This window comes from Staurois parvus, unplaced genomic scaffold (genome assembly GCF_062004578.1).
Source record: "Staurois parvus isolate SC_StPar_1 unplaced genomic scaffold, SC_StPar_1.0 ptg000401l, whole genome shotgun sequence".
Classification (NCBI taxonomy): Eukaryota; Metazoa; Chordata; class Amphibia; order Anura; family Ranidae; genus Staurois; species Staurois parvus.
In genome coordinates this window covers 2,388,992-2,405,324 of record NW_028318197.1, presented here as the reverse complement: position 1 = coordinate 2,405,324, position 16,333 = coordinate 2,388,992, and the positions used below count along the sequence as shown (strand labels likewise).

The 16,333-nt window shown below is 40.9% G+C and overlaps 1 protein-coding gene across 1 annotated transcript in view; it reads left to right on the top strand.

The window, feature by feature from the left end:
* LOC149455271 (myelin and lymphocyte protein-like) overlaps positions 1 to 7,868 on the top strand; it is a 60,777-nt gene extending 52,909 nt beyond the window's left edge. The window contains exons 3-4 of the mRNA XM_089686503.1: positions 313 to 432; positions 3,406 to 7,868. Coding sequence (XP_089542629.1) covers positions 313 to 432; positions 3,406 to 3,483 — 198 coding nt within the window. The 3' untranslated portion in view covers positions 3,484 to 7,868. The remainder of the gene's footprint in view (positions 1 to 312; positions 433 to 3,405) is intronic.
* The last annotated feature ends 8,465 nt before the right edge of the window (positions 7,869 to 16,333 follow it).

Below are 16,333 nucleotides of genomic sequence, written 5' to 3'. Positions count from 1 at the left end.
ATCAGATAAGTAAAAAAAATCATAGTGTGTCTAGCTCCAGCAGAATGCAGTACATTTGATGAATGGAGGCTAAAGCATGAAGAAGACAGGTGGAACTAAGTACATAGAGCATTCCATAGCAACAGAGTGAGGAAGGGACAAAATTATTTAGAGGCAAACAAACAAACAATGCATGTGTAACATGATACCACTTATTCTATCTTTTTTTTTGTGTAAGTAAAGAATATACAAAAAATGAAATATACAGTATATAACATCTTAATGTTGAACTCCTGTGTTCTTTCCCATTAATATTTTTTTTTGTTTTTTTAGGATGCCTTTTATCACTTTATTGCTGCCCTATTTTATCTAAGCGCTTCAGTACTGCAGGCCTTTGCAACAATACAAACGCAGAACCTTGGTAAAATCTATCAAGAGAACATCGCTGCTGTGGTAACTGTCATATCTATTTTCTAACCTCTAAAGACTAGTTTACACCAGATTAGTTGAGCTGCATTGCAACTCAACACAAGGGCACCAAATGCATGCATAATGAACACTTATTTCAACCAGTGAAGCTCTGACAGATCCAACAGATTTTAGTGTGTCGCAACACAACCTACCTAACTGCATTGCACCACACCAAAGTGCATTGCGGCATACTAAATTGTGACAGATCTGTAAGATATTTAGTGGTCAGTGCAGAAGTCACCCCTTACATTGGTAGTCAGTGGAAAATTGCCCCCTAGCACTGGGTAGGAAATCAGTTCACCACAACTTATTGGTCAAGAACCTCTAGCAACCTGGGAAGGAAACCTGGTTGAGAAAGGCTGCTGTATACAGTAAGGCATGATGCCAAAGCACTGCAAAACACATTTAAGGTTTACATACACTTTATAATACGGCTGAACAAAAAATGCAGCCCTAATCATATATAGGTATTGTACATATACAAATGAAGAAAACAAAAAATTAAAATGTGCTGTTCCTTTAAATGTTCAAAGTGCAACATATTAAAAGGAGCATACTGTCCCTTTAAGAGACATGTTTTCAATTGAGTGCGTGTGAATATCCCAATCACATACTGTAAAAAAATGTAAAATATAATACAGTATAATAAAATAAAAATTAAAGTCCATCCAAGTGGTTCAGGACAGAGAAATATCAAAATGATAATCCGCAGAAGAAACTTAACAACGATGTCTCTAGAACTTCCACACCACATCTGTGATGAAGAAATTCTTACCAGAAGGTGTTGATCCCCCAAAGTAATCGGTAGGTCACGAAGCGCTTTAGTACATATAGAATCCCCTAGGTCTGGCACAGAATACTCCAGCAACTGTTAATTGCAGAAGATCTTATATATCTCATATATAATAATCCAGGTTAAAATGGTATCCTCCAGTGATTACTAATGGAAGCATATCTCAGAACTGCCATACAAGAAAAAAAGGAAAGAAGCCCCCAACAGTGTAAAACCACATATATAATTGTATTGAAATAACTCACATAAAGCCAGTTAAAAATGCTCCACACCACCAAAAACATGGATACTTGTGCCTGGAACGTTCAAACCTGGTGACATCAGTGCATTGTTCCTCCCTATTAGTTATGAGCCAAACACCCCCCAGTTTGGTTCGCGGTTCAACATTCAAACCTAACGAAAGTTCGACCACGAACTTCGAACATAATGCAAGGCTATGGGACTCAAACGTGTAAATTCAAAAATGCCCGTTTTGAAGGCTTATATACAAGTTATTGGCCATAAAAGGGGTATGGGGACTCGGGTACTGCCCTGAGGGACATAAATCAGTGCAAAAAAAAATGTTTTTTTAAAGTGTGTGGTTTCCCCTAAAAGCCATACCAGGCACTTTAAGCCTGGTAGGACTTTTAAGGGCAACCCCCCCCCAAAAAAATGGGGGGGAAGCGTGGGGTCCCCCCTAAATTCCTACTGAACCCTTGATCTGAGCACAGGCCTGGCAGACCAGGAAAGGGGGGGACGAATGAGCACCCCCCTGCGTCTTACCAGGCCACGTGTCCTCGGCATCAGGACGTGTTCCATTGCCGAAGGTGACAAGGGCCTCATTCCCACAACCCTTGCCCAGTGATTGTGGGATTCTGCGGGCAGGAGGGCCCATTATCATCAGGGTTCCCCGTTAAATAATGGGGCGCCCTGATGCTGCCTCCCCTTGTGAATGAGTATGGGGTACTTGTACCCCTACATGTTCACTGAATAGTTAACATTGTTAAAAACATAGAGACCAGACTTTTGAAAAAAGCCTTTATTGAAAAAAACAAACAGTTTTTGACAAGTCCTTTATTTTTTTTTAAAAACCCCCCCCCCCAAAGAAATGGTTCCAGCGTTGCAATCTATCGTCAATCACGGCGTCCAGCATTGTCATGCCAATGCTGATGATGAGCGCCCCTCCCCTCTTTCCTGGCCTGCAAGGCTTGTGCTCAGATCAAGGGTCTGGTAGGAATTTAGGGCCTGGTATGGCTTTTAGGGGGAACCCCACACACTTTTTGTTTTGAATTTTTACTGTGGGGTCCCTCCTAACCTTCTTACCAGACCCAAAGGGGAAAATGCTCTCATCGATAAAAATAAACATAATAACAATGAAAAAAAAAAAAGATTAAAAAAAATAAACACAAAAAAACAGCGTTGGGTTCCCCCCCCCCCCCCAATCCCTACCAGACCTAAAGAGTGCAGGAATGGGCCCTGCTGTTAAAAATTAAGAAAAAATGGTAAAACATTTAAATTACATGCACCTGTCAAACAGGGGCAGAAAAATTGGGTCTTGGGCGCCGGAACACTGTAACCCCTCACAGTTACTCTTGCTGGGTGCAGGAATGCAGGGGGAACGCTAAAGATGCAGCAACAGAACCTGATACTGCAAAAAAAAAAAAAATTCACAAAGAAAAAAAAAATTGGGAGCAGCAGTTATGCAGAAGTGCTGTAAAAACAACACTGACACCAATACACTGCTCCACAACACAACACCACACTACACTACCACACCACTAACTATCCTCACCTATGTAACTCCATCAACATACTACACAAGGCTGCTGTTTAGTCAGCCTTATATAGTGTTGGGCATGGACTCACCGAGACGTTGGCCAATCATGTCTCTCACAGTGAATTCAGCTATGAATGGCCAAACCCAATGTTCGAGTTGAACTTATGTTTGACTCAAACATAAAGCCCATCCCTACTCCCTATGTGTTTTGTAAAAAAAAAAAAGACATCATCAGGACTAATGTGTAAATAATGTGCACATGGAAAACAATCAGAATCCCTGACTTAGGTTTAAATCTAGACTATAAAAATGCATTTGGAAACAACTTATTTTGGGCAAGAGAAAATTTTCTCTACCCTGTTGTGTTCTGTGGTACATTAACTAAGATTATTTTTTTCTTCTGTAGGTATTTGCCTATATTGCAACACTACTCTATGTGATCCATGCCGTAGCATCTCTGTTCAGATGGAAAAGATCTCCTTAAATTAAAAAGGCCTAAAAATATGAAATGAAGATGGCACAACATATTCTGTGTTGCTTTTTAAACTTATATGTTTGTGTTACAGTTACATCTAGGTTAATTTTACCAATGGCTTAAAGTGACATTGAACTCATTTTTTTTACAGTAATCATTCTAAAATATCAAGTATACCATGGTCCTGTTTCTTTTCTTTTTTTTAATTTATTTTACCGTTGTTTTCAGCTTCTTTTTTGTCCTGTGCACACTTCCTATCTTCCGCTGACCACTACCAGTGCTGAGTGAGCAGTGCAGATATTTCTTATCACATGTTCTGCTCTATGCATGTTACAATTCCCATAGAAATGAATGTGTGTGCATAAAGATGTGTAGTCCATCCCGTGAGCGAGGGTGGCCATGTTCACATACAGGGGGGCATGTAGAACAAATATAGCCACCCTAGAACAAGAAGGCTGAGAATAGCTGAAAAAAAGCTTGCATTTGAGAGATGAAACAAAAGAAGAGAGAGAGATAGAAGGTACATTCTGCTTATATTTAAACGTATTGCATTTATTTATTTTTTTATAAAACAATGTGAGTTTAGTGTCATTTTAATTAGATCTGAATAAATAAGTTAAAAAGTCTATTTTATCTGCACATAGCTGTCCATAGTAAGGCTCTGACAGCAATGAACACTGAGAAATCTGGCCGCTAAACTGGAAATTAAAATGTGCCAATGATTTTTACCATTTTCTCAGTATAGAAAGCAACAATTTTATCGTGCCACATATGTGTTAACTACTTGAAACATCTTTACATCTGGCTGTTTAGTACCATGAGGCCTATTTAAAGGGAACATATAAGGGTTGATTTAATAAATGTAAATATACTGTGCTATGCAAGTGCAGTTGCTTTAGATCCAAGTGGAAGTTCTGAAATGAGGTGAAGCTCTGCAGATTTCTATCATCCAATCGTGCAAGCAAAAATGCAGTTTTTTTTATTTTCCTTGCATGTGCTCCTCTAGAGCAACTGCACCTTCAGTGCGCTTGCAGTGCACAGTCTATTTGCCTTTAGTAAATCAACCTCATAGTGTATTATCATTGAACTTACAGTATAGTTTAAATTATTATTGCAGTGTTTACCTTAAAAAAGAAGTATTGGCTTTTTTTTTTTGCCCAGTTACACTTACCTAGGTGGATGCAGCATCGGTTCGATGCTACATCTGTACCCTGCTGGCTCTAAGGTTGCGAACTCAGCGATCACATGACTGCTGATTGCTGAGTTCTCACAGCTGCTGTGAGCAGAGATTGGGACTGTCAGTCTGCTGTAGAGGGGGAGGGAGCAGCTGGCTCAGACTCTCAGCAGATCGCTGAGAGGCTGAGCCAGGTGCCACTCTAGACTCTGAATTGATTCCCTTCTTTGGAGTCGGGATCTTTCCCCTGCCTGGATTGGCTGAGCGACATCAGCCAACAGCAGGCTTCAGTCCACTGTCAGCTGACAACGGGTCATAGGAGTGCAGAACAAACTGCACTCCTGTGATCCACAGGTAAAGTACAGCCAAAAGAGCTTTAGCTATATTTCTTCTTTAAAGCAATTTTTGGTGTTACTTTCACAGTTTTAGCTCAAGAGATTTGCAGATTACCACTACAGAGAGCTTTGTATTTCTCTTAGCCTCATTCACCCCCCCCTTCCCTTCCCTTCCCTTCCTCCTACTTAAAGCAGAATTTTACTTTAAAGTGAAAGTTCCATTTATCCTCCTCCTGCCAACCCCTCCCCACCCCCCGCCTTTATTGGTGTTGTTTTTTTTTTTTCTGGGAGTTGGTACCTTTTTCTAACAAATACCTGCTCCCACATGTGCAATTCCCGCATAGGCGAGATTAGTGGAAGTTGGCTCCCCCTCCCCAACTTCCTGGGACACGTCACAGTGCCAGGAGGCTGTGGGTCCAGTCTGAAAGCGCAGCATGTCTCATGCATGCATTGAGGAGCCAGCTCTGAATCAGCAGGAATTTGCAGCCAGCTTCCCACAGCCAAGATGGCGGCACCAGGAACCCGAATAACTGGCCTGGGTTAAGACAGTGCTGGACTCCTTGACCAGTGAGTACCTGTTAAATAAAAGTCTGTAGCTACAGCATTTGTAGCCGTTTTTTTTTTAATTTTTTAAACTACCCATGGTTCCTCTTTAACAACTGTTGAAATATATCAGCCACACGGTGAGAGCATTTTAACCTAGTCAACTGACAGGTGATTTGTTTTTTGAGAAGGTAGAGCATCAAAATGACATAGCACAGAAAAGCAGAAAACATAGACTGGACTGGTTGCTCTCAGGTACAAACATAATTATAAACTACACACTAAATGTTTTTTAGTTTGCTTACATTAATAATATATACATCAAGCTGATCTCTTTTACATGTATATCTCACTGGAAGGACTTCATGTTCCATTTAATAATACAAATGCAATGTCTTTTTTTGCATATAAAGCTTATCGTGTACGTTAAATACTTGATGTACATATATGTAAAACTTTATTGACAACCAATCAGCTACTCCAACCGCATTGGCTTCTTCCCCTTTGACAGCTTAACTCTTAAACAGTGGTCTCCAAACTGTGGCCCCTTGCTTGCTTCTATCTGACCCTTGGGGGCAATATTTCATCCTCTGGCACCAGCAATGGGGCACAGTTCCAAACCAATGAAACCAATGATGGGGCACAGTTCCTCCTAGTGACACCAAAGATGGAGCATGATTCTTTCCACCCAATGAAACCAACAAAGGGGCACTAATCATCCCAATGACGCCTACAATGGGGCATAGTTTTTCTCAATGACACCAATGATGGGGCACAATTCCTCCCGGTAACACCAATGATGGAGCATGATTCTTCCCACCCAATGAAACCAACAATGGGGCACTATTCATCCCAATGACACCAACAATGGGGCATAGTTCCTCCCAATGAGACCAATGATGGTGCATGATTCCTCCCAGCCAATGACACCAACAATAGGGCACAGTTTCTTCCAATGACACAAATGATGGGACACAGTTCCTCCTGGTAACACCAACAATGGGGTATGATTCTTCCCACTCAATGACACCAATGATGGGGCACAATTCCTCTCATTGACACCAAATATGGGGCATTGTTTACCCCCACTGATGCCAGGACATTTTCTACTACCAATGGCCCTAGTCTGGCCCCCCCTAAAGTTTGAAGGACAGTAAACTGGCCTTTTGTTTAAAATGTTTGGGGAACCCTGCTCTAAATGAAGCTTAATCTAAGGCCTCATTCACATTGGTACTGCTGCTGTTAGCTTTCCTAAATGCAGGAGCAGTGATCTGTGAGGTATAAACAACTTTAATGCCTCTCAGACCACATTTTCCAGTGTTCAGAGGTTCCTGCTTTAGCCATATTTAGGCGTGCTTTGATGTATTTGGTTGCATTTTCATGGTTTCACTGAATTTAGAGTGTCTAATCAGATCCTTGGTGCACAAAATGGCAGCTAAACTGACTACACCTAATTGCAGGTAAATTCACAATGTGAATGGCACCATTGAAAAATCATTACATTAGAAATGTCCTCTAAATGCATATAAAAGCAGGTTTGACATTGCCAGTGTAAATAAGGGCTTAGAGTCTATGATGAATACAATGAAGCTCCACTTGGAGTGAAACATACCAGATGGAGGAGCCCAGGTGGGTGGAGTAGCATGCTTGTCAATAGGTTTTACATATCAATACATATAATATTTTACCTAAAGGCTTTAAATTTTAAAAATGTAAAAATAATAAATCGCATTTTAAACGTTGGCCGGACTTCACTGTTAACTCTTCATATATTGTAGGAACATGAATGGGTTTACAACTAGGAGGAATGTAAATATTTTTACATGCTGTTTTTGTTTGTTTGTTTAAATAAGCTTGAAAAAGAAAATATAGTCATTACTACTTTTTGTTTTATTGTTTTCTTCTTTCCGTTTTTATGCTTTTTGTGCTCTATAGGTGAAAGGGATTATTTCATTTTGTCAGTAAGTGGTAGAATGATATTTGCAGTTTTTAAAGAAACCTTGCCATATCTATGCTGTACTTTTATTGAGTTTGGAATAGTAATAAACAGAAAGTATTAAAAAAAAAAATCTGATGAAAGCTGAAACATCTTTTGTTTCTATTTGTTACATTACTATAAATTACTTGGTCAAGCCTTTTACTACTTTATTTGTTAAGTCCATACTTGTCAAATAAACATGTATATACAGTATTTACTTGTGTGTAACATACTTCATTTTTGTATGTCTTTCGTGCTAATTCTGTAACTTGTAATATTATATTTTTATTATTAATATTCCACTTCTTAATATATTCAAATGATTGCAATGTGTTTAATCTGCAAATAAAATCTATACTATCCAGTTTGAAGTTCATCATCATTTAGTAAGATCATTGGTTCATGTATAGTTGATCTAAACCCAATTGCTTAAATCTCAGAAAAGATTTTACCTGTTAATGTGACAATTATTCTTATAAATAAAATAAAAGTGCAGCGCTAGAAAATAAATGTGACACAGTAAAAATGATCAAAAAAAGTCCCAATTATGGTGACCTAGGGTAACAATACACACTAACCAGAAGTGCACATAAATTGTGCAGTGTAGGAAGGATGGAATTCATAAAGTAGTCATCGGCATGGGGAGGGTAGATGTATTCCCTTGATCAATGAAGGTCCACACGATGATAAAGAACTAGGCAGAAGAAATCCACTAGATGGCAGAAAATGATCACGACTCCACCAAAGAAAACACTGCTCCTCCACTGTACACCATCGATATCTGAGAAAAAAGATGCTCCCCACAAGGGATCAAGAAAAATGCCCATAGTGAAGTATAGTTTAAAAAGGATTTATTAAAATTAGGCAGGATGCATCCAGTATAATGGCAACAATACCAAACGAAAAAGCAGACAGGACTAACCGTCCTGTCAGATGTGATGGCCGCCGGGGCTCCACGATGCTCCGACGGCGTGATGTCAAGGCGTGCGTAGGCTCCTCCTTACGCGTTACGTGCCAAGCACATCTTCAGAGAAAGAACCAGGAGGAGCCTACGCACGCCTTGATGTCACGCCGTTGGAGCATCGTGGAGCTCCGGCGGCCATCACATCTGACAGGACGGTTAGTCCTGTCTGCTTTTTCGTTTGGTATTGCTGCCATTATACTGGATGCATCCTGCCTAATTTTAATAAATCCTTTTTAAACTATACTTCACTATGGGCATTTTTCTTGATCCCTTGTGGGGAGCATCTTTTTTCTCAGATATCGATGGTGTACAGTGGAGGAGCAGTGTTTTCTTTGGTGGAGTCGTGATCATTTTCTGCCATCTAGTGGATTTCTTCTGCCTAGTTCTTTATCATTGTGTGGACCTTCATTGATCAAGGGAATACATCTACCCTCCCCATGCCGATGACTACTTTATGAATTCCATCCTTCCTACACTGCACAATTTATGTGCACTTCTGGTTAGTGTGCATTGGGACTTTTTTTGATCATTTTTACTGTGTCACATTTATTTTCTAGCGCTGCAATTTTATTTTATTTTCATGTGAGGATTTTTTTGGTTAACCTGTGTGCCTTAGCTGCTTGTTTACTGAAAGCGCTCACTTTTTTATTCTTTGTTTTAATTATTCTTATAGCCTCACCCTGCATATTTTCCAGCTCTGTGGACAACAATCCACCACCACCAGCAGACTGAGAATAATCATTGTTGAGGGAGGTTAACTCCCAATACAAAAACCCACAAAGCCACCACTAAGAGTTTTCAAGTAAACACACTCACAGCATCTGCAGTGACAATTCTGACCTTTAAAGTTTAAGATTAGTTTTTATAATCAGCACAAGCGATGGTACTTACATTGAATGATAATTACCATCCTTTGTGCTGATTTAAAAGAAAAACTAAACTTAAAGAAAAACTAAAGGCAAACCTTTTTTGGATAAAGTAAGTGAGGCTTATAACCCCTGTCAAAGTTTTTCTTTGCCATCTGTGTGTCTTTGGGCAAACTTCCCGTCACTCCCTGTCCCATAGCAAGAAATCCCTCCAAAGTGAGAAAATCCATGATTGTCATCAGAATTCGTGTCCTCATTGGAAGATTTCTGCTCTCTGGTTCTGGGGACAGTAGAATATTTGAGGTTTTATTTTCACTTTTGGTGATCACAGTAAACAGTAAGTAAAGAGGGTGACTCTCCTAATGGGGCCCAGACAGCAACAAAAAATTTGATGGTGTTCTAATCCCTCTCGACTCAGTTCAAAACCCAAAAAAAAAGTTTTAGTTTCAATACATTTTTTATTAACAAAATAAGTAAGCACATTCAAAAATTGATATACAAATATCACTCGCTGCCATGCTCAGATAGGATAGCAGGGCTTTTTTTCTGCCGTAACATGGTGGAACGGCATTCCACCACCTCTGGCGCTGGCTCTGTGCTTGCTGCTCACTGCTGTCACCTGAAAACAAGGGAGCCAAGTGACAGCTCTACTCTCAGCAGTGCACACAGAACCCTCCCTGTCCTGCATATCTCCATAACAGCAGAGAAGGAGACGGGACGTGGCATAGGTGACTGGGTGGCACCTCAATCCAGTAGGTGCGCACATGGCCAGAGCTTCCTTTGACCGCCTAGTGTAGCTGAATGCGATCTTCAAACTATAGGCTTCAGCAGGCAGGAGCAAGAGAGGTGGAGTAGAAGCCTTTTTTTCGGGTTGTTTTAGAAGTGACACGCTTTTTCATGAAGCGGCAATAGGCCTGCTTTGATGACAGATATAATTTCACCAGTAGTTTTTCTGTGGCTGTCCCTTTTTTGGCTGCTGCAAAACTGTCCTGCCACAGGTCAATTTTAATCAAACTCTCATATTAAGGTAAAATGAAACAAAACATATTTTGTAAATTTCATCATGTTTTATGCTTTTAAACATGCTGCAAAACAGAAAGGTATCTGCTGACATGTCAGGAACAGGGGTGGACTTACAACTTATGGGGCCCCCGGGCAATAGGGGATCATGGGGTCCCTGTGTCCTTGCCCAAACTCAAAAAAGCCTATGAAAAAGGTACCAGGGGCATCTCATGGGGCCCCTACTGACCCCGGGCCTTCGGGCAGTGCCTGAGTTTCAAGTTGGTCAGTCCGCCCCTGGTCAGGAATACAGTGTGCATCTACCTTTTTCTTTGACATGACAACACAGTGATGGGAACATATCAAAAGTGGAGCAGCCAGAATCTGGAGCAGCTGTGCATGGCAACCAATCAGCTTCTATCTCTCATTTTCAAAGATTAACTGAACAAGCTGATGATAGAAGCTGATTGGTTGCCATGCACATCTGCTCCAGATGCTGTCTGCACCAGATTTAATAAATCTGCCCCAGTATATTTTTGGCTTTGAATTAGCTTACAATATGTGTGGAAAAATCAAGAGACATGTTTTGCACTTATTGAAAAAATAAAAACTAACATTTTCACTGGTAAATTTTGCAGACCAAAGGGGAGCAAATAAAAGAAAAAGAGAGAGGAGAATGGTATTTTTTGAATAGCAAAGGGAGAAAATAAGAGAAGAGAAGGGTTCGCATACACTTCAACGGCTTCCATGCTGCCTTATAGCAGAAATACTGCTACAGGGCGGCATGGGTGCACAAAATCACATATATACTGTATATATGTGATTTAGCAGTTCCGGGTAGGGGGCACACGCGCGCCATTCATGGCCTCGGCTGTCAATCACCAGGTCCCAGCCAGTGATCTCTTGCCAGCACCTGGTGATTGCCAAGTATGAAGAAAGAACCGTTCTTTTATGACGTGCCTTGACTTTATTGTCGTTTGTGAGTACAACACCTACTTTGTTTTTATGGTAATGCACTAGGCCTGTGCGCCCTCTGTTTGTTCTTTCCTCATTCAGTATATTTGTATTCCCCCGGTCTATTGAGGGCAGCAAGGTGTGCATGTTCCAGGACATTCCTAATGTGGTTGTAGCCTGCATCGAGTCCATCTCCAAGCGCAGGAGCATTTGTGTTTGCTGGTTCTTTGATTGCCAAGACTCAGGGGCAGACTGACAACTCATGGGGCCCCCGGGCAATAGGGGATCATGGGGCTCCTGTGTCCTTGCCCACACTCAAAAAAGCCTATAAAAAGGTACCAGGGGCCCCCTACTGACCCCGGGCCCTCAGGCAGTGCCCGAGTGCTCGAATGGTTAGTCCGCCCCTGTGCCAAGTCTGTCTGATGGGGGAGAGGCCTGTGTATAAACAACACAGATCTCTCCCCTGTCAGCTCCTGCACACTGCTTACGGAGGAAAGCACACACACACAGCATATAGTGAAACAGCACACAGTTAACCCTTTGAGTGCCCCACATGTTAACCTCTTCTTGTCCAGTGCCATTAGTACAGTGTCAGTGCTTTTTATTAACACTGATCACTGTATTGGTGTCACTGGGGATGTCAGTGACACCATGTCAGTTCTCCCCAGTGTCAGAATGCCCGCTGCAGTCCTTCTATAAGTCACTGATCACAGCCATTACTACTAAAAAAAAAAAAATTCCAGTATACATACTACCATTTGTAAACACTATAACTTTCACGTAAATCACGTAAATCAATTAATTTACATGTATTGGGATTTTTTTTAGCAAAGACATGTAGCAGAATACATTTTGGCCTAAATTTATGACAAAATTAAATTTTTTTACATTTTTTTACTGGGTTTGTTTAATAGAAAAAGTCAAAAATATTGTTTTCTTCTCAAAATTGTTGGTCTTATAATAAATAAAAAACGCAAATACTACCGAAAGAAATCTCTGTTTGTGGGAAAAAAAAGGATGTAAATTCATTTGGGTGCAGCGCTGCATGACCAAGCAATTGTCAGTTAAAATAATGCAGCTCCGTATCGCAAAAAAGTACCTGGTCAGGAAGGGGGATAAATCCTCTGGAGGGCAAGTGGTAAGACTTAGGAGACAGCAGATGGTAAGGCATTGTGAAAACTTGCCAGTTTCAGATCAGGTTTCATAATAAAAACCAAGTCACAATGTACTAGACATAGGGCACAGGCAGATATTTTTCTACAAGAATGAACATATCGCAGATGATAAAGCAATATGGCAAGTGGCAGTGCAGTTTAAATGAGAGACTAGACTGAAATGTACTAGAGACACTGGGCATAGGCAGATGCTTTCATTCAAGAATTAAGGGACTGCATGGTAGAAGTGTCTTGCACACTCCTTAGCCACCTGTCTCCACCTTTCATGACGCAGCTCTGTACTGTCCTCTGAGTGTGTTGGATTCAATTTATGTGTCTTTTGGAGTTACACTGTCTATGGATTATGTTCAATCAGCAGGGCTATTGAATTAGAACAATGGATATTTCACAAAACTTTCTCCAAACATTCCTTTTCACTGCTAAGGGCTCATGTGGAAAACTCTTCTTAACAATGGAAACTGACTGCTGGAAAACGTAGGTTAAAAAAACGTCAGTTTAGCCGTGTTTGCATACCGCGTTTATGCGCGTTTGCGTTTAGAAGTGTTTTTAAAAGATAACCTCAAGAGACCTTCCCAAATGCCCAGAATGCACTGAGAAACAGTAAAAAAATTCACTATTTCAGACATTTTGAGAGGAATCGAAAGAGCAGAAGCAGAGAGAGCAGTATGTGTTGAGATGACCTGTCTTTTCTGGTTGTATTCACTATGGATCCCATCATGAGCATAATGCAGCACGTTCTTCCATTTTTTTCCTTCACATGAAACCTGGAACTGACTGCGCTGGTGTACTGGGTCCATTTGAATACATGGAAAATGCTTTGCATGCATTTCTGATGATGAAAAAAAGGCTCTGGGCAGCATCTGGATATGGAATAGTTAAAAAACGCTTCTAAATGCAAACGCTTATAAATGCGGTTAACCGCGTTTTCAAGCATTTGAAATGCTGGTAAAATCTACTCCTGAACGCAACTTTGGTGCATTAACAAAAACAACTGTAAACTCAACTGCCTGTAAACGACTGTAAATGACTGTGTACATGGACACATAGGAAAACGGAGAATTCAGGGGCTGCTGAAAAACACACTCAACAGCTCCTGAACGTCAGTTTATCAGCTGCAGTGTACATGGAGCCCTAAGCTGTATTAATGATTGTGTCATCAGAAATGACTGAATGTGTTTACTGTAATAAACCTTTAATTTCTTAGAATAGCGGCGAGCTTGTTTTGCTGTTAGGGTTATATACTGTGGATAATTAACAGAGTGTGTGCGGGTATAGCTTGCTATGTGTTGGTATAGCGTAAAATATAGAATGAATACAATGTTTTCTTTGTTTATACAGAAATATAAGCTGAACCATTCCAAACATTTGTTAGGCTGTTTAAGTTGAGCACAGTGAAGATATAAATGAATCATTCCCTTTGACCTGGCCACTGCTTTACTGTTGGCATATTGAGAACTCTGGATGGTTTGTTAAATGTAAAGCTCCTTACAATGTCTGTATTTTAATTGTGCCCCCTACCTCTCCCTTGTTAAAATAATAAATAAAACTGTACACCTTTAGGGGAAAATGGTAGATATTATACAACCCCTTCCTCTGGTTACATGGTGCAGAGGTGATGTCATCATCCTGCCAACAAGATCCAATGGAATGCTGAGTACTCTAACTCCCACGAGAAGATGCTGCAGCACACTGCAGGATCTCCTTCTCAGCAAGATTTGGTCTATCCAACATTTCCCAGGATCTCTTCAGAAGTAGGATGATGTTTCTTACGCCTAGCCACCACAGGTGGAAGCCAAGAGAAAGGCAAGTATATTATCTGATAAATGGTTTATACGCAAAATTCCTTCTACAAAATAAAGGAAAATGTGTGCCTAATCAGAATGACATTATTTAAGTATAGGTATGAAGGATATTGTTCTATACTTGTAGGTAAATAAGACAGCCAGAACCTTTGCTAAGTGGAAGAGTGGGTTTAATAATAAAGTTGGCAGTGTCTCCACCCAGGACAAGGCCTCTGTGAACAGAGGGGGGTTCCCTTCTTGGGAAATTAACCTAATCAAAGTAATTTTGCACAGAGGAACTACTGCATAGAACACACCACCAGTATGGACGACCAGTATACAAGCTGTATATGGTAAAATGTTAACAATAGTACATACCGTACATCCAATGTACAAACAGGTAATCTCAGCCAAGGGCCTAACAGGAGTCCTGGTGGAATTCTACACATATACCTGGGTATTTATAGTCATTATTAAAGATACCAATAGATAAATGTTCCAAAGTCCATTTTCAGGGGCCCCTGAGTGTCACCATCATGCAACATCTGTCTTGATGCCGAAACCTTGAAGACAAGATCTGTGATGATGGCGAGACCCTCCAGCTGTTGTCCAGCCAGCCAGGAACACAGCTTTTCACCAGCAGAAACCTAGTGTGGCAGTGGAACTCACAGTCAACCTATCTACTCTGTGTCTTAGTCCCTAGTAGCTTCTAGTTTAACTACCAAGTGGCCATTGAATGCCTAATCTGGCGCTAGCCTATGCTGGTTATTGAGCCTCGAGCTAAAACTAGCTATAGAATCATAGACCAGAAGGGACAAGGTTAACTAAAATAGCAAGAGCTGTATATAAACTCTATTGTGATAAACAGGTAAACCTACTAACATACAGCAAGGAGACCACTACACACACCGTATCACAGAGTTAGTAGGTATAGAGCATGCAGCAACAAGGGGACATATATATACTTCTGTCACCAGCCTGTATATATATACACTATATTGTCAACAGTATTGGGACGCCTGCCTTTACACACACATGAACTTTAATGGCATCCCAGTCTTAGTCCATAGGGTTCAATATTGAGTTGGCCAACTCTTTGTAGCTATAACAGCTTCAACTCTTCTGGGAAGGCTGTCCACAAGGTTTAGGAGTGTGTCTATGGGAACGTTTGACCATTCTTCTAGAAGCGCATTTGTTAGGTCAGGCGTGAATGTAGAACAAAAAGACCTGGCTTGGAGTTTCCACTCTAATTCATCCCAAAGGTGTTCTATCGAGTTGAGGTCAGGATTCTGTGCAGGCCAGTCAAGTTCCTCCATAGCAAACTCGCTCATCTATGTCTTTATGGACCTTGCTTTGTGCACTGGTGCTCAGTCATGTTGGAACAGGAAGGAGACATCCCCCAAACTGTTCTCACAAAGCTGGGAGCATGAAATTGTCTAAAATGTCTCAGTGTGCTGAAGCCTTAAGAGTTTCCTTCACAGGAACTAATGGGCCAAGTCCAACCCCTGAAAAACAAGCCCACACCATAATCCCCCCTCCACCAAACTTTACACTGGGCACAATGAAATTAGGCAAGTACCATTCTCCTGGCAACCACCAAACCCAGACACTCCAATTGGATTGCAAGAAAGAGAAGTGTGATTCATCACTCCAGAGAACACATCTCCACTGTTCTAGAGTCCAATGGTGGTGTTCTTTACACCACTGCATCCTACGCTTTGCATTGCACTTGGTGATGTAAGGCTTGGATGCAGCTGCTCGGCCATGGAAACTCATTCCATTAAGCTCTCTATGCACTGTTGTGCTAAGCTGAAGGCCACACAAAGTTCAGAGGTCTTTAACTGTTGCCTCTGCAGAGAGTTGGCAGCATCTGCTCACTGTGCGCTTCAGCATGTGCTGACCCCGCGCTGTCATTTTACTTGGCCTACCACTTCATGGCTGAGTTGTTGTTGTTCCCAGTTTCTTCCACTTTGTTATAATATACTAACAGTTGACCATGGAATATTTAGTAGCAAGGAAATTTCATGAATGGACAGATTGCAACCTATCATGGTACCACACTTGAATTCACTGAGCTGAGAGTGACCCAG